The sequence below is a fragment of the Mytilus galloprovincialis genome, chromosome 1 (genome assembly GCF_965363235.1).
Source record: "Mytilus galloprovincialis chromosome 1, xbMytGall1.hap1.1, whole genome shotgun sequence".
NCBI lineage: Eukaryota > Metazoa > Mollusca > Bivalvia > Mytilida > Mytilidae > Mytilus > Mytilus galloprovincialis.
Genome location: NC_134838.1, coordinates 126,492,034 through 126,512,897, shown reverse-complemented (window position 1 = coordinate 126,512,897; position 20,864 = coordinate 126,492,034). Strand labels below are relative to the sequence as shown.

The following is a 20,864-nucleotide window of genomic DNA, read 5'->3' as shown; positions in this document are numbered from 1 at the left end:
ATAGGATGCACCATTGATAAAGATTCAGTCTGAATAGAATGCACCATTGATAAAGATTCAGTCTGAATAGGATGCACCATTGATAAAGATTCAGTCTGAATAGGATGCACTATTCCAAAACAAAAATAATTGAAAGCTAAATCAAATAAAAATAAAATGTTCAAAATATAGTGCTTGCTTCTTGACCATAAACTGATAAATGTATTTCTACGAGTAGGCAATATTTATTAGAAAAATAAATCCGTACAAAGTTAAAAGTTAAACTAAAAATTTCATCCTGTAAAAAGTGGTAAATGATGAACCACTGTTTGAAAACGGAAAAAAAACTATGAAATTTCACTGCTACTGTCGAACACACCTCTCTGTCCATCACCCAATGGCAGTCTGCATCTGACTTCAGTCATCTTGGTCAACACACTTTACAAAAACTAATTTAACTACAAAAATACACTTGAAATATTTGCATCCAAAAATTAATTAAACATCAAGCAAACATACATTTCCATTGTGTAAACTGTCTTTATCTTCAATTATAAATCTGACATACCTGGTATTTAATTTGTTTCTTTCAGATTACTTCAATGAAAATGTTTCAGTTGCAGTTTCATACTGGTATGGTCAAACCTGAAAGCACTAAAATGAAATTCACTCAGTAAGTATACATACTCCTGTGGTCAAACCTGAAAGCATGTGGTCAAACTGAAATCACTAGTTCAAACGAGAAACCACTAGTTTTGTTAAAACATATTTTATTGTTCAAAATGACAAATGTGAAATCACTCAAACAAACAATCGTTTATTCCACACAGTAAGTCTATTAGATGGAATTTACAGTTGGTGCTTTTACACCAGTCCTACATTCAACAAGAACAGTTGTTTACTGGATATGGTTCTTGTGTATACTTATTTGTACCATCTACATTCACATTTTTTCACCTCCTGTTATTTAAGTATGAAACAAACCATTTAACAACATTATGGAATAAATCATTATCACAGAGTATTAAATTGGCTTTATAAGCTTGTACTTCAACTGCTTGTTGTCCTTATGATATAAGATATAATTCTTTGTTGTAGATTTGATTTGGATCAGTTAGAAACTGCAGACAAATATCCTGATCTCTTCTCTGTGTCATTAGATGTGATTGTATCACCCAATGAACGTCCTAGAACAGACAGTATGTACCCATGGCAAAAATTTGATACACAGAAACTGAACCCCAGAGTTTTATTCTCTTCCAAAGATGAACTGTACCAAGTTCTTAATGAGTTTGGTAAGTTGTATTATCAGGATATCTTAATAATAATAGTTATTCTAAATTCTTTATTTAAAAGGGGTAGACACATTTGCAACATAGTAGTCTTTTCTGAGGCCCTCACATACAAATTACAGTAGAATCAAAAACAGATATTTGCTCATAATTAATGTCATATAGTTAAATGTACTATTATAAACATGATAAAAGATAAAACTTTTAAAGAGGTACATGAAGGGAAAAGTTTTAAAAAGATTTAAAAAAAATAAAATTATACATTGAAGAAAACAGAAACTTATAAAAGAAAGAAAATAAAAATAAAGATTGTTCTCTTTTCACTTCCCATACATGGGTATGAACAGGTGATAGATAGCTTGGTATAGAATACAAGTTGGTATGACGTTGTTACTTCATTTACTTAGTTCTTAGGGAAAAACTGGTCTTAGAAAATTAAATAATAGAGATTTAGAGATTTCTATACTATTTATATAAGAAGAAGAAAAATAAGGGTGGGCAGGCCATATAAACAAATATTTAACTTTTTGGCAAATATCAAACAAGGCACATACCTTTTCTTTCTACAGTGAATTTTCTTTAAACCACAGACAGGAAATTCATCTATTCAATTACAAAAATAAAATAACCTGGAGGGTAAAACAACCCCTGCAGGGGTGAAAGGAAACAAACAATCTTGTTTGCTTGGCCTAAGACAATAATCATCAGGACTTGTATAACTGATACAAATCAAAGTAATAATGTGTTAAAGCTTTGCTTTTATCTGGAATGTTTATGTTTAAAAAACACATTTCTTAATCACAGTAAAGTAAGGTATTACTACTGTAGCCATAACGCATTAGTTACATTTCTTATAATCTTTTATTCATTTCATAAATATAAAAAAGAAACTATGCTTTTATCATATATATAGTTTTCATACAATTTCTACATCAGGTATCTCGGAAAGAGTAAAATCAAGATTACATAGAACTACCAGTCAACCTAGTAGTGAGAACAGCAGTCCAGCTCATGTACCAAAGTCACAAGAACCAAAACAGGAAACCAGGAAAAAAGAGGAACCAGTTAATAAAACAAGTTTCTTTGACAGTTTGAGTTGGCAACAGGAAGAATCAAAAGGACAGGGTGAGGTAAAGAGTTTTGCTGACCGAGAATCAGAATCGGGTCTTCTCAGCGGCAGTGAAGATGATGAAGATGACTTTGCCGCGTTAACAAGTGAACGTATGAAAGGATTATCTAATGGTAATAGTGGATCACAAAATTCTATAGGTGGAAAGAAATCACCAAATGTTGACTTGTTTTCTTCTGGAAATAACACAGATAATGTGGATTTGTTTTCAATGGGAAATCAGTCAAAACAACAAGATGTTGACTTTTTCTCATCAGGAAATAAAAGTGAAAATGAGGATTTGTTTTCTTTAGGAAACCAGTCAAAACCACAAAATGTTGACTTGTTTGCATCACAACCTGATAATCAATTATTTGATTTGTCAGGTGAGGAAGCTGTATTAGATTCTAAAAATGGAGGTGTGACAGAACAAATAGATTTACTTAATATAGATGGACCTAGTGATTTTCTAGGTGGACCACAAAATAGTGCACCTAATGATCAGCAATCTTCATTTGATCCTTTCCAGGAATTGTCTTCTAGACAGACTAATGCATTCCCAACAGCCAAAACTACCCAGAAACCATCTGGAACATTCGATCCATTCCAAACAAGTGTCTCAAACAATTCCAATAATACTCAAGAAGATGATTTTATAAAAATGATGGAAAGTAATTCCTCAAATGACACTGGTCCAAATTTACTAGGAAACTGGGATAGTGCAAACGTAGTTAAGTTTAATACATCAAACATTCCAGTGAATAATAGATCAAGTTCTAACTTACGACAAAGTCATTCTGCGTCTAACTTAGGAGGTATCCAACAGAATCATAGTGGAACAAAAATGCCAGCAATGGGAGGATTTGGTTCACAACAAAATATTTTATCTGCTAATCAGGCTAAGCCAGCACAACAACAACAACAGCCCAAAAAACTGGATCCATTTGCTGACTTAGGTAAGCTGATAAGATTTTTCAGATCAATCTTTTGCTAGCAGGCATCAGAGACGAGGGTGTTCTAATTGACCAATAGAATTGATAATTTTATTTTATGGCAGCCTAACTGAGGTGAATGTTGCTCTAATGGTAGAAAAAAGGCATTTGGTGCTTGATTGATTTAAAAATCAATATCCATGTAGAAAATACATTTTTTTTTGTACTTCAGTTTGGCATCGAACATTCCTTCAAAAGAAAGATACTCTGACTTGTTAATGTCAGAATAATGATTTATATAATATTAATTGTTACATCGATTTGCATGTAAACGGTTGATATGTTTGATATTTTGACAACTCTTGTTTTCTCTCTAATGTACTCTATTTCAATTGTGCATTATGATGAGAAAAGGGGAAAATTTACTTCTAAAGAATTAGTTTTTGTCAAAGTTTAAAAAAATATGTTTATTTCATTATTTTACCTAAATTAAAGTACAAATTATTGGATACTAAAGATGGTAAAAAAAAATTTAAGATGTTAGATTATTTTTTGCCCTTTTAAGAAATCTGTATACAACTATGTTCTAAGATAACAGAACTTGAGTGACATCTAGTTATATAGTTCATTATGTGCAGTTTTTACATTTACAAAAATCATTCCAATAGTTTCTGAATTTATAGTAACTGTACCAGGATATGAGATACTTGCTAGTGGCAACAATTTTAGAGAATTATGTATCTATCTGTAGATTAAACATGTAAAGAGTACCCTTTTTTGAACACAGGTAGTTTAGGAAGTATTGGAGGTAATAAGCAGTCGACAGGGTGGCAACAGAAACCATCTCCACAAGGTTCTCCTAAACTCAACAGGCCACAGGCAGTCATCAACAAAAATTCCCCTCAAGGATCCCCACAGATTCCAAGACCTCCACAGCATAAACCAAATTACAATGTAAACTTCCCTGCCCCTCCGAGTAACACAGGAAAATCAAGTGTGATAGGGGATAGAAGTGATCGAGGTGTTAGGAAACCATTTGGTAAGTGAAATAAAACCCATATAGTACCAAAGTTATTCATACCCAAACATAACTACAATTGATTGAACATTTAACCAATGGGTTTATGTTAAATAATTTTTTATTAAATTAGCTTTTGTATGTGTGATTTCTGTCATTTTGTCTGTGTTTATGTAGTAATATTGATATTAAAGTATGTAATGAACTCCAATTCCGAAATAATTTATGGCCTTAATTGACTAGAAAAATGGAAACACTATCCATTTAAACTTTAAGAGAATAGAAGGGGATTTAACCAGGTTCTGTGGTACTGAACTTCTAACTTTTACTCTTTGGAGGCCAAATTGTTTTAGCTATTTGATTTGATCAACTTTGGTTTTCACAATGAATACATATCTCCACTATATCTTGGCGTTTATCTTTGACTGTTTTTGAATTGTTTGATTAAGTCTGAAAAATCCTAGAAGCAGTATAATGATTGTTTTGTATTCACAGTACATTTATTTCATTATACCCCCGCTTTAAAAAAGGGGGGGTATACTGTTTTACCTCTGTCTGTCCGTCCGTCAGTCTGTCCATCAGTCCGTCCATCAGTCCGTCAGTCCGTCAGTCCGTCCGTCAGTCAGTCCGTCCCATGAAACTTTCGTCACATTTTTCTCAGGAACTACACATCCACCCTTTCTGTAATTTGGTATCAACATTTATATATGTCAGCCATACCGTGTGATGCGTTTTCAGATTCATCACTTGACAACTTCCTGTTTACCGAACACTTGTCTGATTTTACACATGATAGCCAAGTTGAAAATTTTCGTCACATTTTTCTCAGGAACTACAATACAAGGATTTCTGAAATTTGGTTTCAGGATTTATATAAGTCAGCTATACCGTGTGATGCGTTTTCAGATTCATCACTCGACAACTTCCTGTTTACCGAACACTTGTATGAATTTACACATGATAGCCAATTTGAAAATTTTCGTCACATTTTTCTCAGGAACTACAATACAAGGATTTCTGAAATTTGGTTTCAGGATTTATATAAGTCAGCTATACCGTGTGATGCGTTTTCAGATTCATCACTCAACAACTTCCTGTTTACCGAACACTTGTATGATTTTACACATGATAACCAAGTTAAAAATTTTCGTCACATTTTTCTCAGGAACTACAATACAAGGATTTCTCAAATTTGGTTTCAGGATTTATATAAGTCAGCTATACCGTGTGATGCGTTTTCAGATTCATCACTCGACAACTTCCTGTTTACCGAACACTTGTATGATTTTACACATGATAACCAAGTTAAAAATTTTCGTCACATTTTTCTCAGGAACTACAATACAAGGATTTCTGAAATTTGGTTTCAGGATTTATATAAGTCAGCTATACCGTGTGATGCGTTTTCAGATTCATCACTCGACAACTTCCTGTTTACCGAACACTTGCATATTTTTACACTATTAATATTATCCACTTGCGGCGGGGGTATCATCAGTGAGCAGTAGCTCGCAGTTTCACTTGTTTTATCATGTTTGTCTTTTTTTCCATCATAATTTAACTCTTGCTATTATAATTGCAGATAACTTTGGTAATACATTGCAATAACATTTTAAATGCTTCTAAGCACAACATTCCACTATTCCTACATCAGTTATTTACACCAATTGTTCACCATTTTACACCTGTTACACTACATAAAGTATTTACCTCAATGTTTAAACAGAATTAGATTATACCTGCCATTCTCTAACCTGCACCTTACATTTATGAAATTAAAAAAGATTAAAGTTGCACAAATGTTATATTTAACTCTGTCTTTGTTTTTTCTTCATTATTTGATATGTTTTAATTTAATGATAAGACCAAAATAGTTTGTTACTACAACAACCAATATTTATTTATCATAGTCGTGAGAATTAATGTAAACAATTAACCCTAGAAATAAATACTAGTAAATTCTGATTGTTTAAACCATTTTGTTGATAATTTGCCCTGTTTCAGGTCCAAAGCCATCTGTATCTAATCATGCCTTTGAAGATCTGTTAGGATCACAGGGCTTTAGTTCTACAGCCAAAGCTAATGAACAAAAGACCATTGCCAGTATGAGGAGACAACAGTTAGTAGAAGATATGGATCCTGATAAATTAAAGGTAGATAAGAAACAAACACACCAACACAGGCTTGTCAAATATCTTAATAATAATAAAAGAAATCACTGCTGTCTATAGTTAAAGACCATTTTGTATTTGTGTTGTTAAATTTCTGTCTCATATTTCATAAACAACATATCTCCTTCAATTCACATTAAATTATAAATTTTGTAAAATTTTAAAACATGAAATTGCCATTTAGGTTTAGAATGGAGATGGAAAAATGGTTGAATTTGTACATGTGTATGCTTTGAAATTAACAATTAATTTTGCATTTTATTAGAATATTGAATCATATTCATTCCTATGGAATCACTGATAAAGATGTAAGATTTTATACAACAAATTGTTAATTATTGTCAGAAATCAATTGAATGCCTGTATTTTAGCTAATGGAATGGATACAGGGTAAAGAGAGGAATATACGAGCTCTTCTGTGTTCACTACATACAGTCCTGTGGGAGGGAGAGGAACGGTGGAAAGGCATCGGAATGCACGACCTTGTAACACCAGAACAAGTAAAGAAAGTGTATCGTAAAGCTGTGTTAGCTGTTCATCCAGATAAGGTAAGTTGTATACATTTCTCATCAATAACCACATTCATGAACTAAAGTTTTTATCTTTAATTTCTTTCCACACAAAAACATATGTAATGTAGTATATTCTATGGGACGTTTTTACACTTTTTGTCGAGGCTTCAACTTTTGTTTAAAAAAAAAATGACATTATGATCCTAAATTCCGTCATTGTCAGTGGTGTCCACAAATATTCACTCTTTTTAATGTTTTATTGTATTAGTTAGAATTTAAGGAGTACTTAGGTAAATATAGTTCATAAAATGCAATCAAAACTCTATGGTATTGACTTGATGTCAAAATCTTCCAAGGTTTCTCACTACTATAACACATTGAAAATTGGAGTTATCTTCCTTTGTTCAGAATTTTAGTTAAATCAACAACAACCAATGTTACACTGAAATATTTTATTTTACTCACCACTGATAAATTAAAGCACTTTGATTTTGTTATTCTACCTACAAATGAACAAAACTATAATTTATTTACAGCTGACAGGATCTCCACATGAAGATATGGCTAAAATGATATTTATGGAATTAAACGATGGCTGGGCCCAGTTTGAGGAGGAAGGCATGAAAGCTTTATACTAACAATCACATGATCATGGACAGTTACTGCACTTTGGAAGTATTCAATCATTATCTAGGTCACATGTTATTTCTGTAGTTTGAATGTTATCAGTTTCACTAGTCAAAATTTTGGGTTTTTTCTATGACTTTGCTGTATGTTTCTTTTAGTTTTAACATTACTTTATCATTTCATTGATGTAAAAGGCCAGACTACTTTTAATGTTCGGTCAATCAGTATTCCATCAAGTTTTTTAGATTAATAGAATGAATTTCATACATTTGAAGGTAGGGCATGAATGGTTTTATAACATAAAGGACACGAAGAATAAAGTAGGTTTTCCAGTTAGGTATGGAATTCTAACAAAATCTTTGAATACAATTTGAAGACAAAATTAAGAAAATTCAAGTAACTATCGAAGGATACCATATACCCCATGTCAATCAACTTTTTCTTTGAAGATTGAAAATACCTGATATCCCATGTATAAAGATTGAAATTATCTAGTACTTTATCCCAATTGTTAAAAGAGCAGTATTCAACATCCAAATGGTCTATTTTATTTTCTGTTTTAATATTTATATAGATTTGCTGCTTATTGATGAAATATGTTATAGTATACTTAATATCTGAAATATTGTACTTAGGTGTGAATTATACAGTTACAGAAAAATTCCCTTTAACAGATGAGACCATGTTTTAATCCTCTTTTATTTTTTAAGTACATTTTATAATCTAGATATAGTCTACCAATGTTTTACATTTCTGTACTGTTCATACTTATGCCTGCTTTCTTGTCCTTTTAAGTGATCATGTGGCACAAACGTGTCTATTGTCCCCAAACGTGTCCGACTTCATACCCCTCCAAACAGGTCCACTTTTAAACCCCAGAACGTGATCATGTCATCTCTTTAGGTAGGGATTCCTTTAAACACGTTTATTTTACTTCCCTATGTAAACATTTTAAATGACCCACAATCTTACTGTTTGTGCAATATAATGGTTTATAATGTAATTTGCTATGTTCATCATTATCTAAACTTAATACATTATTTAAGATTGGAAACCATTAATACAAGACAATGTACTGTGTACAAATAATAAGTTATATATTTGTTATGTACTAATTAATGTAAGCTCTCAATCTTTAGTATTTATAAAACATTCCAATTGATTAGCTGGTTCTGTTCACATATCTATATTTCCCCAAGGTTAGTAAGCATGTATTTTGTATATTTTTGGAATATCTGTGATAACTATTGCGTAATCTTAATAACACAATGGTACTTTCTATAGATGAAGGTATCAACTTTCTTTAGAAGTAGGTATTGATTTTCTACAAATCTCTAAAAAGAGTTCTCTATATGAAGTATTATCAATTATTCCTTGGACATATGTGCAATCAGTGAAATTCATACATTTTAGCATTTTTGAAATATTATTTCTGTATGTATAGCAAATAAAAGTATGAATAAGATTTTAGAAGAAAAGTGTTAACATTAGTTGTTATTGTCACTATATTTTTCTGTTTTATAATGAACAATTTGAAAATAGGTATTTAGATGTTTAAGAAGATAAAGAAAATAAATAGTTTTTTGGACTAGCAAATACATCAGTGAAAGTTGTTATATCAGAATGAGATTAGGTGCATTTTAAATTTGTGTATATTAGTTAATGATAAGCACTGTTTGTTGTCTGTAAATAGTGGATAATTACGAATAGGTCAATAAATATGCATCAGTATGTCAGTGTTCTTATGTATTCTATGGTCATGACAGTATAGATTCTTGTGCATTGTTTATTGGATTATCCATTGAAGGACCATGCAAAACATTAGAGTTATCTTCCTTTGTCAAGATTTTTAGTTGAATCAACTGCAACTTATTCTTTTATACAATGCAATATTTAATTTTCTCACTGATAAGGTGTAAAACTGCTAATTTCGGGCCCAGCCAGAAAGCGCTTACCAGAAAGAAGTACATATTTTACACAAAATAGTTCCTACACATCAGTGTAACTTTCAAAATATGTAGAATATTTAAGTATTGTGGTATCAAATGAAAGCTGAATGACTGGTGTAAATTTTAGAACACTTTTTATACGACCGCAAAATTTGAAAAATTTTTCGTCGTATATTGCTATCACGTTGGCGGCGTCGTCTGCGTCGTCGTCGTCCGAATACTTTTAGTTTTCGCACTCTAACTTTAGTAAAAGTGAATGGAAATCTATGAAATTTTAACACAAGGTTTATGACCACAAAAGGAAGGTTGGTATTGATTTTGGGAGTTTTGGTCCCAACATTTTAGGAATTAGGGGCCAAAAAGGGCCCAAATAAGCATTTTCTTGGTTTTCGCACTATAACTTTAGTTTAAGTTAATAGAAATCTATGAAATTTTGACACAAGGTTTATGACCACAAAAGAATGGTTGGGATTGATTTTGGGAGTTTTGGTTTCAACAGTTTAGGAATTAGGGGCCAAAAAAGGGCCCAAATAAGCATTATTCTTGGTTTTCGCACAATAACTTTAGTTTAAGTAAATAAAAATCAATGAAATTTAAACACAATGTTAATGACTACAAAAGGAAGGTTGGTATTGATTTTGGGAGTTTAGGTCCCAACAGTTTAGGAATTAGGGGCCAAAAAGGGACCCAAATAAGCATTTTTCTTGGTTTTCGCACCATAACGTTAGTATAAGTAAATAGAAATCTATGAAATTTAAACACAAGGTTTATGACCATAAAAGGAAGGTTGGTATTGATTTTGGGAGTTTTGGTCCCAACAGAATAAGGGGCCCAAAGGGTCCAAAATTAAACTTTGTTTGATTTCATCAAAATTGAATAATTGGGGTTCTTTGATATGCCGAATCTAACTGTCATGACTGTGTATGTAGATTCTTAACTTTTGGTCCCGTTTTCAAATTGGTCTACATTAAGGTCCAAAGGGTCCAAAATTAAACTTAGTTTGATTTTGACAAAAAATGAATCAGTTAGGTTCTTTGATATGCTGAATCTAAAAATGTACTTAGATTCTTGATTATTGGCCCAGTTTTCAAGTTGGTCCAAATCGGGGTCCAAAATTAAACTTTGTTTGATTTCATCAAAAATTGAATAAATGGGGTTCTTTGATATACCAAATCTAACTGTATGTAGATTCTTCATTTTTATACGACCGCAAAAATTTTAATTTTTTGGTCGTATATTGCTATCACGTTGGCGTCCTCGTCTGCGTCGTCTTCGTCGTCCGAATACTTTTAGTTTTCGCACTCTAACTTTAGTAAAAGTGAATAGAAATCAATGAAATTTTAACACAAGGTTTATGACCACAAAAGGAAGGTTGGGATTGATTTTGGGAGTTTTGGTCCCAACATTTTAGGAATTAGGGGCCAAAAAGGGCCCAAATAAGCATTTTCTTGGTTTTCGCACTATAACTTTAGTTTAAGTGAATAGAAATCTATGAAATTTTGACACAAGGTTTATGACCACAAAAGGGAGGTTGGGATTGATTTTGGGAGTTTTGGTTCCAACAGTTTAGGAATTAAGGGCCAAAAAAGGGCCCAAATAAGCATTATTCTTGGTTTTTGCACCATAACTTTAGTATAAGTAAATAGAAATCTATGAAATTTAAACACAAGGTTTATGACCATAAAAGGAAGGTTGGGTTTGATTTTGGGAGTTTTGGTCCTAACAGTTTAGGAAGAAGGGGCCCAAAGGGTCAAAAATTGAACTTTGTGTGATTTCATCAAAAATTGAATAATTGGGGTTCTTTGATATGCCGAATCTAACTATGTATGTAGATTCTTAATTTTTAGTCCCGTTTTCAAATTGGTCTACATTAAGGTCCAAAGGGTCCAAAATTAAACTTCGTTTGATTTTAACAAAAATTGAATCCTTGGGGTTCTTTGATATGCTGAATTTAAAAATGTACTTAGATTTTTAATTATTGGCCTAGTTTTCAAGTTAGTCCAAATGGGGGTCCAAAATTAAACTTTGTTTGTTTTCATCAAAAATTGAATAAATGGAACTTTGATATGCCAAATCTAACTGTGTATGTAGATTCTTAATTTTTGGTCCAGTTTTCAAATTGGTCTACATTAAGGTCCAAAGGGTCCAAAATTAAACTAAGTTTGATTTTAACAAAAATTAAATTCTTGGGCTATTTTGATATGCTTTATCTAAAGATGTACTTTGATTTTTGATTTTGGGCCCAGTTTTCAAGTTGGTCCAAATCAGGATTCCATATCAAGTATTGTGCAATAGCAAGAAATTTTCAATTGCACAGTATTGCACAATAGCAAGAAATATCTAATTGCACAATATTGTGCAATAGCAATTAATTTTCAATTGGAGTTATCTTTCTTTGTATAGAATAGTAGTTGATAATATATGTTGGAAATTTGCCAGACATGACTATGATGTCATTTTCTATTTTTATTTGCCAATAACTTTATGTAAATAACTTCATTGGAAATTTGCCAATATAAAATGTTGCTGATGAAGCTTTTTTTCCTTATCTTATCTAAAATGTTTTTAGATAATGTATGTTGGACATTTGCCAGACATGACTATGATGTCATTTTCTATTTTTATTTGCCAATAACTTTATGTAAATAACTTCATTGGAAATTTGCCAATATAAAATGTTGCTGATGAAGTTTTTTTTATTGTTTTGTACAATAAACAATGTATATTCACTTTTACTACCAACCAATCTTTACCATTCAGTGATAACAAGCACTTTATTTTACATTTTAATATTTTATGATGTATTTAAAAGAGTAGTTATTGTTGCAAACTCCATTAGAAATTTGAATTGATATCAGTTTTGGAAAAGGGGAAGCTGGGATGTGAAAAAAAGGGGGGGGGGTTAAATTTTTCTCATTTCAGATTTCATAAATAAAAAGAAAATTTCTTCAAACATTTTTTTGAGAGGATTAATATTCAACAGCATAGTGAATTGCTCAAAGGCAAAAAAAACCTTTTAAGTTCATTAGACCACATTCATTCAGAAACCTATGCTGTGTCAACTATTTAATTTTAGATTTAAAAAGTTTGAAGAAGAAATCTTTAATTGATTTGTAAAATCTTGACATTTGTTTTGTGTAAAAAAAAACCCATGTAATGTCAAAAATTTGATCACAATCCAAATTCAGAGCTGTATCAAGCTTGAATGTTTTGTCCATACTTGCCCCAACTGTTCAGGGTTCGACCTCTGCGGTCGTATAAAGCTGCGCCCTGTGGAGCACCTGGTTGACTTATAATTTTAAATATAATAAAAACTTCACCAAATTATTAAAAGAAGGTACATTTTGCCTGTTTATCAGATCTGATGGCCTGTTTTTGTACATGGGAGGTTCGGGGAATCAGTTCTTTCTTATGAATAAAAAAGAAGATGTGGTAAGATTGCCAATGAGACATCTCTCCACAAGAGACCAAATAACACAGAAATTAACAACTATAGGTCACCTTATGGCCTTTAACAATGAGCAAAACCCATACCGCATAGTCAGCTTTAAAAGGCCCCGAATGGACAATGAAAAACTATTCAAATGAGAAAACAAATGGCCAAATTTATGTACAAAAAAAGAAAGAAAAACAGATATGTAACACATTAAGAAATGGCAACCATATGCCATTAAAGGTATGTTGATTATTTTCAGCACAAGACACCATAAAGTGTTTCTTTGACATGCAACTATTGTCACTTTATTTGAACTTAAAACAAGAGCTGTGCCTGCTTGAAATCAAGGAATATAACATAAAAAGTAATGGGCCATGAATTAGTTGTGTATCTCCATAAATGAAAGCAATTTTTACCGTTCAGTGCTTACAAGCACTTTGATTTTTACCTTCTGAATAACTAAAAAAAGATACCAAAAGTATTTCTTACAAGGTATTGATTGACATGTTTCAATTTTGATTTAATTCTTATCTGATGGATGGATGTTTTAATGTCAAGAGGGAGCAGGTTGGTCAATCATTTTTATACAGGATAAGAAATTTCAGGCATAAGGCTAGACATCCTGATGTTATCACGGGATAAGACTTTTTTGGCCTATAGTACAACTATCCACTAAAAACTGCCTGCACATTATGCTTTCTATCGAGTGCTTAGGAAAAGTACCTGCTGGTATCCATTATTTGGCTGAAATCAAAAACAAACTTAGTGATGTAACAATAAAGATGAGGTATTATACTTTTGTAGCATTGGTTTTGTAAAATTTTGTACAATTTAACTTGTTGTGTCCATCAAACTTATTCGAACATTACAAAAGAACATTCAAAAGAAATCTTTTCATCACATAATATAGTTTTCAATATTTAAAAATATGAGTTATAGTGCTACAATGAAGATAGTCAAATACATTTAGGTGGAATTACACTCAATGGGTATTGTATATGTATTACTATTTGTTTCTCTTTATAAATAGAAGTGAGGTATACCACACTGTATTTGAGTTATAACTAGAAAAACTGCTTTGTTTTAGAACTATTAACTGTTGCCTCTGTAAGGACTAGTATCAATTGTTACAAGTAGTGAAATGAATGTAGTTCTGATTGTGTGTGTGTTGGGATAACACTATTTTCTGTACAGGAATCATTTTAAGTTTAATTGGTATACTTTAGTAAACCTCCAATAAATCTTGTTCTTTCATTTTAGGATTGATAAAAAGTAGTTTAACCCAACACAATGTACATCACAGAACCCTTGCAAAAACTCTGATTTGTTTATCTATGGCCTGTTGCATGGCAAAATCTGTGGCTTTTAAAAAAAAAAAAAAAGTAAAATCACTAAAAGAACTAGACACTGAGGAAAATTCAAATTGGAAGGTCCTTAATCAAATGGTAAAATTTAAAGCTGAAACACATCAAACGAATGGATAACAACTGTCATATCCCTGACCTTGATACATAAAACATTTACTCAGTCAAAATGTTTCCAGTCTTGCAGGACCTACCTTTTCCTGTTCTCATCCTGAATATGAATGCATGAAATATATTTAGATTGATTCTGTGATTTCTGGTATTTTATTTCGCTGTCCGCCCTATTGGCTATAATGTGGTGGTTTTTGGGTAAAGATTTCATGAATGCAATCAAAACCTTATGTTACTGTCTTGATATCTGTATCTTCCAAGGCTTATCACTACCTTTTTGATACACAATATATAGTGCATTGATCATATCATTCTATACATCAACCCAGGAATATTTCCAGAAATTTATTAATGTAATGTATGCTCAGATGCCAAGTCACAAAGCAATGTTTCACAAATGATATCGAATATGTTCCTTACGTCGTAACTACTATCCCCTTCCCTTTCATGAATGTGACCTACCGAATTAGACTATTTACCGGATTTGTAATCACATGAGCAACACGACGGGTGCCACATGTGGAGCAGGATCTGCTCACCCTTCCGGAGCACCTGAGATCACCCCTAGTTTTTGGTGGGGTTCGTGTTGTTTATTCTTTAGTTTTCTATGTTGTGTCATGTGTACTATTGTTTTTCTGTTTGTCTTTTTCATTTTTAGCCATGGCGTTGTCAGTTTGTTTTAGATTTATGAGTTTGACTGTCCCTTTGGTATCTTTCGTCCCTCTTTTATTACCACTGGGTTGATGTCTCTGCTGGTGGACATTTTGTCCCCGAGGACATCATCCGCCCAGTAGCAAAACTACAATTGCATGAACTTACGAAGATCAAACAGGAAACTGGCTCGGACGTCGCCCAGTATAAAAAGGTCCGAAACAGACGTCACCATGGACACGGTGTCGTCTGATATGGCAGGTGTCCCCTCGTCACCAAACATGACAAATATCTCAAACACGACTCATTCAGATCATCGTCCTAGTGACAATAGCAATATTACACATATACAGCCATGTTCAGTTCTCCTTAAAGACATTTTGGTTTTTGATGACACAGTACAACACTGTCGCATTTCAAAATGTGAGACCAAAGGCTGCAAAACATGTGCTATTTTAATTACAGATGCTGAATTCACTAGCAATTTGACCAAGAAGTCATATTTTACCAGAAGTTACGATGATCTGAATTGTAAATCGATAAATGTCGTCTACGGATTAGAGTGCAACCTTTGCGGATTGGTATACGTCGGTGAAACGAAAGGAAGGCTAAACAAACGTATGTGCGGTCATAGATCAGACATTAACCTCAATGCTAACGACATTCTATACCAGCATTTCAATCAGCCCGATCATTCCATCGTTTCTATGACAGTTCGCATTATCGAAAAGATATACCATAGCTCTAACAATACTAATCTTTCAACGACTCTCCGTAGACAAAAAGAAGACTACTGGATTAGACAATTGGGAACTGCAACACCGTATGGCTGCAATGACAAAATTGATGGTATAGGTATTCTATCTAGTCCTTCGTGTAACTCGGTGAATGTGATGAATATTTTCAACTCGACTCCTCGACGTAGACGCAGTCATGGTCATCGTCATTATACATCACCTTCTCTGCATGATGTCTCTATTAATGACTTGCTGTCATTCATACAAAAGCCATTAGGTATTCATCACATTCGCACGAAACTTTATTCATTACCCCTTTCAAAACTTCATTCTCTGTTCAATTTATGTCTGGAATCCACTGTTACAAACCCTCATTCAAACCAATACAAACTTCAAGCTATAATTTCGGATATTGCAAGTCACAGACTTTTCAAGCCAGTTCGCATTGGAAAAGATGAAAAAGAGAAAAGATCTTTTCTAAATCTTTCCTTTGCCAACAAAGGTCTCGATGGCGTCAACCTAGGCAATATCCTTCATCATAAATTAGTTCAATCGAAAATACCTCCTTATTTCAAAGACCAGTCTGTACCAATAATTTCTTATACCTATACCAAACCTATTGCAACTAAAATTTTCAATTACAAACGCGTTTTGCAGAATCTCCATATTGACGACTTCAAGTCTAAACCTCCTGATTGGACTTGTGCTAGTTCCCAATTCATATATAATCCTGCTGGCCACGTTATTACCGGTGACCTTAACATTGTTAATAACACTTCTCTACGAAATGTTTTATCGAAAGGTCCGAAATATCGTGAGCCTAAATCCATCAATTGGAAATACAACTTTAAAATTTTGATGGACTCAGTCGAGGATTATGCCAGGCAATGGGCTAAACGTGAAAAGGAAGACGTAGACACTCTATCCGAATGGATTAAGGCAGTGAGGTCGTTAATACAAATCAGAATCAAGAAACTGAATGGGTCCATCAATGCCCATGCTACGTCAATCTTTAAAGACCCAAAATGTTGCTAAACACTTATCCTATCTCCATGATAAATATGTTGTTGTCCCCGCAGACAAAGCCCCAAATAACATCGTTTTTGTCTGTAAAAGTCACTACATTAATTGCTTGATAAACGAATTAGGTATAGACAATTCACTTGGAAACTCAACATATACCCTCACGAAACTTACCAAAGAGGAAATCCTGGATAATCATAGGTCTGTTCTTTGTTCCTTTGGTATTTCAACCAAAGATGAAGAACTGGATCTTCCATCACTGTATTGGATACCTAAACTACATAAGTGTCCTTACAAACAACGGTATATTGCTGGGTCTTCCAAGTGCTCCACGAAACCTCTTTCTAAATTATTAACATCTATTTTATCAGCAATCAAAGACGGGCTTCAAAGTTATTGTGAAACTGCCTATTCTAGAGGTGGCGTGAATCAGATGTGGATACTTAAAAATTCCAAAGATCTTTTAGAGTACATACAATCTAACTCTCTTTCATCTTGTAACAGTATTAAAACATTTGACTTTTCTACTCTTTACACAAGTATTCCACATTCCAAACTAAAAGACAAATTGAAAGAGTTGGTATTACTTTGCTTCATAAAAAAGAATGGTCAACGTAGATACAAGTATCTTGTCTTAGGGAGGGATAAATCATACTTTGTAAAGAATCACTCTGATTCAAACAAAAAATTCTCTAAAAACCGATATTATCAAGATGCTCGATTTCTTGATTGACAACATATTTGTAACGTTCGGAGGACGTGTTTTTCAACAGACTGTCGGCATCCTAATGGGAACAAACTGTGCCCCTCTACTTGCCGACTTGTTTCTTTATTATTATGAGGCTGACTTCATGCAGGAACTTCTTAGGAAGAAAGATAAGAAGTTAGCAATATCCTTTAACTCTACTTTCCGCTATATAGATGACGTTCTTTCACTAAACAATTCAAAATTTGGGTGACTATGTGGAACGCATCTATCCCATCGAATTGGAGATAAAGGATACTACAGATACAGTTAAGTCGGCTTCATATCTTGACTTACATCTAGAAATTGACAATGAGGGTCGGTTGAAAACTTTACGACAAAAGAGATGATTTCAGCTTTCCAATTGTGAACTTTCCATTTCTAAGTAGCAACATTCCAGCAGCACCTGCATACGGGGTATATATATCCCAATTGATACGATATTCCCGTGCTTGCATTTCCTATCATGATTTTCTTGATAGAGGGTTACTGCTCACAAGGAAACTATTAAACCAAGAGTTTCAAATGGTGAAGTTGAAATCATCCCTTCGTAAATTTTACGGACGCCATCACGAGTTGGTTGACCGTTATGGAATAACCGTTTCACAAATGATATCGGATATGTTTCTTACGTCGTAACTACAATCCCCTTCCCTTTCATGAATGTGACCTACCGAATTAGACTATTTACCGGATTTGTAATCACATAAGCAACACGACGGGTGCCACATATGGAGCAAGATCTGCTTACCCTTCCGGAGCACCTGAGATCACCCCTAGTTTTTGGTGGGGTTCGTGTTGTTTATTCTTTAGTTTTCTATGTTGTGTCATGTGTACTATTGTTTTTCTGTTTGTCTTTTTCATTTTTAGCCATGGCGTTGTCAGTTTGTTTTAGATTTATGAGTTTGACTGTCCCTTTGGTATCTTTCGTCCCTCTTTTACACTTGTCAAAAAAAATTACATAACTTTTGCAAGATGCAGGAATTTAAAGCCTTCTAAAAATATAAATGACGTCATTGTTAAAGTCGTCTTTAAAAATTGGAGTTATCTCCTATTGTCCAGAATTTTAGTTGAATCAACTACAACAAATGCTTTATACAATGCAATTTTGAATTTTCCTTCCCACTGATAAATTAACGCAATCTTTACCCTTCTGTGCTTACAAGCACTTTGATTATTGTTCGCATGAGCTGGAGAGAAACATCAACTCACAGACGGAAAACTATCAATCCTACCCAATCAATATTGGCGTGGAATGTGCCTGCAACTAAAAACCTAGGGTTTTTAAGTAATGGTTAGCAAGTGAAAAGTAAAATCACTAAAATACTAAACACCCGAGTAAAATTCAAAAAGGAAAGTCAATAATCACTAAGAAAATTAAAAGCCCAAACACAACAAACAAATGGTTAACAACTGTCATATCCCTGACTTGGTTCAGGCATTTTCTAATGTAGAAAATGATGGATTCAAAACCTGGTTTATAGCTAGCTAAACCTTTCACTTGTATGACTGTTGCATAAAATTCCATATATTAATAACGATGTGTTGAACAGTATATGAACTTCTTAGGAATCTTTTGCCGCTGGCTGTTGAGTTATACACAATCATCTAACCTCTGTATTTTCACACAAGCATACATGTTTGGTTACATCTTCAGTAACAAAAGGAATAGTTTTAATGAGAGCCAGCATCTGTTATCTAAAAATGCAAGTCCTTTCAAAAGTATTTCCACTTTTTGGATTTATGAACAGACGAATAAAATATGGTACGTTCAGTTCGGAAAGTTCATTTGTAATGTAATAAACGTGTCGAAATTGACATAATTATCACACCTTCTACTTCAAAACTATGCACCTTGTAAATAGAAATACCAGGCAATCTTAATAAAGGTATAATTTTTTGGTTGATTGTTCTACATATTGAAGTATACATTTCTAAATGGTCTTTTTAAAGGACAATAAGATTTTTTAAAGGTATCCTAAATGTTACTGAATGCCTTTTAATATTAATAAGTAAATAAACTTAAACAAAATTTTATTGATAAATGAAAGAAAGACACATGTGTGAGGCCTTTATTTACACAATCATGATGTTATCAAGTATGTACATGAATGTATTTAAATACGGTTTATTAAATCTCAAGGTAAACAAAACATGTACATATATAAATGATAATTGTTCTTTTGTGACGAACCTTACGCTCTACTTATACAAGTGTGTCTGTATGCCAGTTCTCGTGAAACTGTGAATAAATGCATTTAAACACACAATGACGTACAAATTAAAGTAATTGTATACACGTTAAACGAAAAATGAACACTAATGAATTTATGTACATTATAAGTAACAAATATTGCTACATTTCAGAAATGTTATAACTATCAATATAGGTGATATACAATTACTAAGTTCAGTTTGACTCCAAATAAACCTTATTACAGTTATTGCAGTGAAAAGGATAAAATAGTGGTCACTAAAACATAATACAATTCATTGAGATGTGAAATATTGGTAATGGTATCGTAAAAAAAGTTCCCGCCCTAGCAATGAAGATTGTATTACTTACATAGATGTTTGAATGAACAAATTTGAAAAAAGTTAGCAATGATTGAAATAAAACAATTTCTGGATAACTAATTTCTATTCATTCGCTGTATTACAATTCCATTACTGTTGATGTATTTGTATAGAATAGCTGTTAAACCAATTGTTCATAAACCCCATATTTGAAACACATTTGAACAAATGTCAGCTCATCATGTATGACACTCTTCTCTATGTCTCTAAGTTTGTAAACAAGGTCCATAGGTGTCTTGTTTTTCATCCAGAGCTCCAACCAGTGAGTACAAGCACGAGCTAGTCCTTCTAATGTAAGTGTAACCCTAACGGATGATTACCAATTTCGCCAAAGGCACCTTATAACTTTTCAGGTCGTTCTACTAAAAGCAAAATGTCCATATACTAAAAAGTGGTTTATGTAAAAGTTTTGGATTATAGCAGATTTCTGACATGATAATTTTTAAAAAGAGACCCCATTATATATACTTGATTGATTCCTCAATGGCATACGACGACAAATTAAATATAATACAATAGTATTATGTACCAGGAGTTGCTCAATGATTTACTTGAGAGAGAAAAAGATTTCAAGTATAGTTTTAACTAGATTGCTGGTTTTTTTTCCTCAAAATATTTTTTCCCAAAAAAAA

The 20,864-nt window shown here is 32.8% G+C and overlaps 1 protein-coding gene across 1 annotated transcript in view; it reads left to right on the top strand.

Moving 5' to 3' along the window:
* The window catches only part of LOC143058053 (cyclin-G-associated kinase-like), a 30,398-nt gene extending 21,028 nt beyond the window's left edge, over window positions 1-9,370 (top strand). The window contains exons 18-24 of the mRNA XM_076231519.1: window positions 573-652; window positions 1,078-1,274; window positions 2,208-3,335; window positions 4,099-4,350; window positions 6,334-6,482; window positions 6,872-7,048; window positions 7,549-9,370. Coding sequence (XP_076087634.1) covers window positions 573-652; window positions 1,078-1,274; window positions 2,208-3,335; window positions 4,099-4,350; window positions 6,334-6,482; window positions 6,872-7,048; window positions 7,549-7,650 — 2,085 coding nt within the window. The 3' untranslated portion in view covers window positions 7,651-9,370. The remainder of the gene's footprint in view (window positions 1-572; window positions 653-1,077; window positions 1,275-2,207; window positions 3,336-4,098; window positions 4,351-6,333; window positions 6,483-6,871; window positions 7,049-7,548) is intronic.
* The last annotated feature ends 11,494 nt before the right edge of the window (window positions 9,371-20,864 follow it).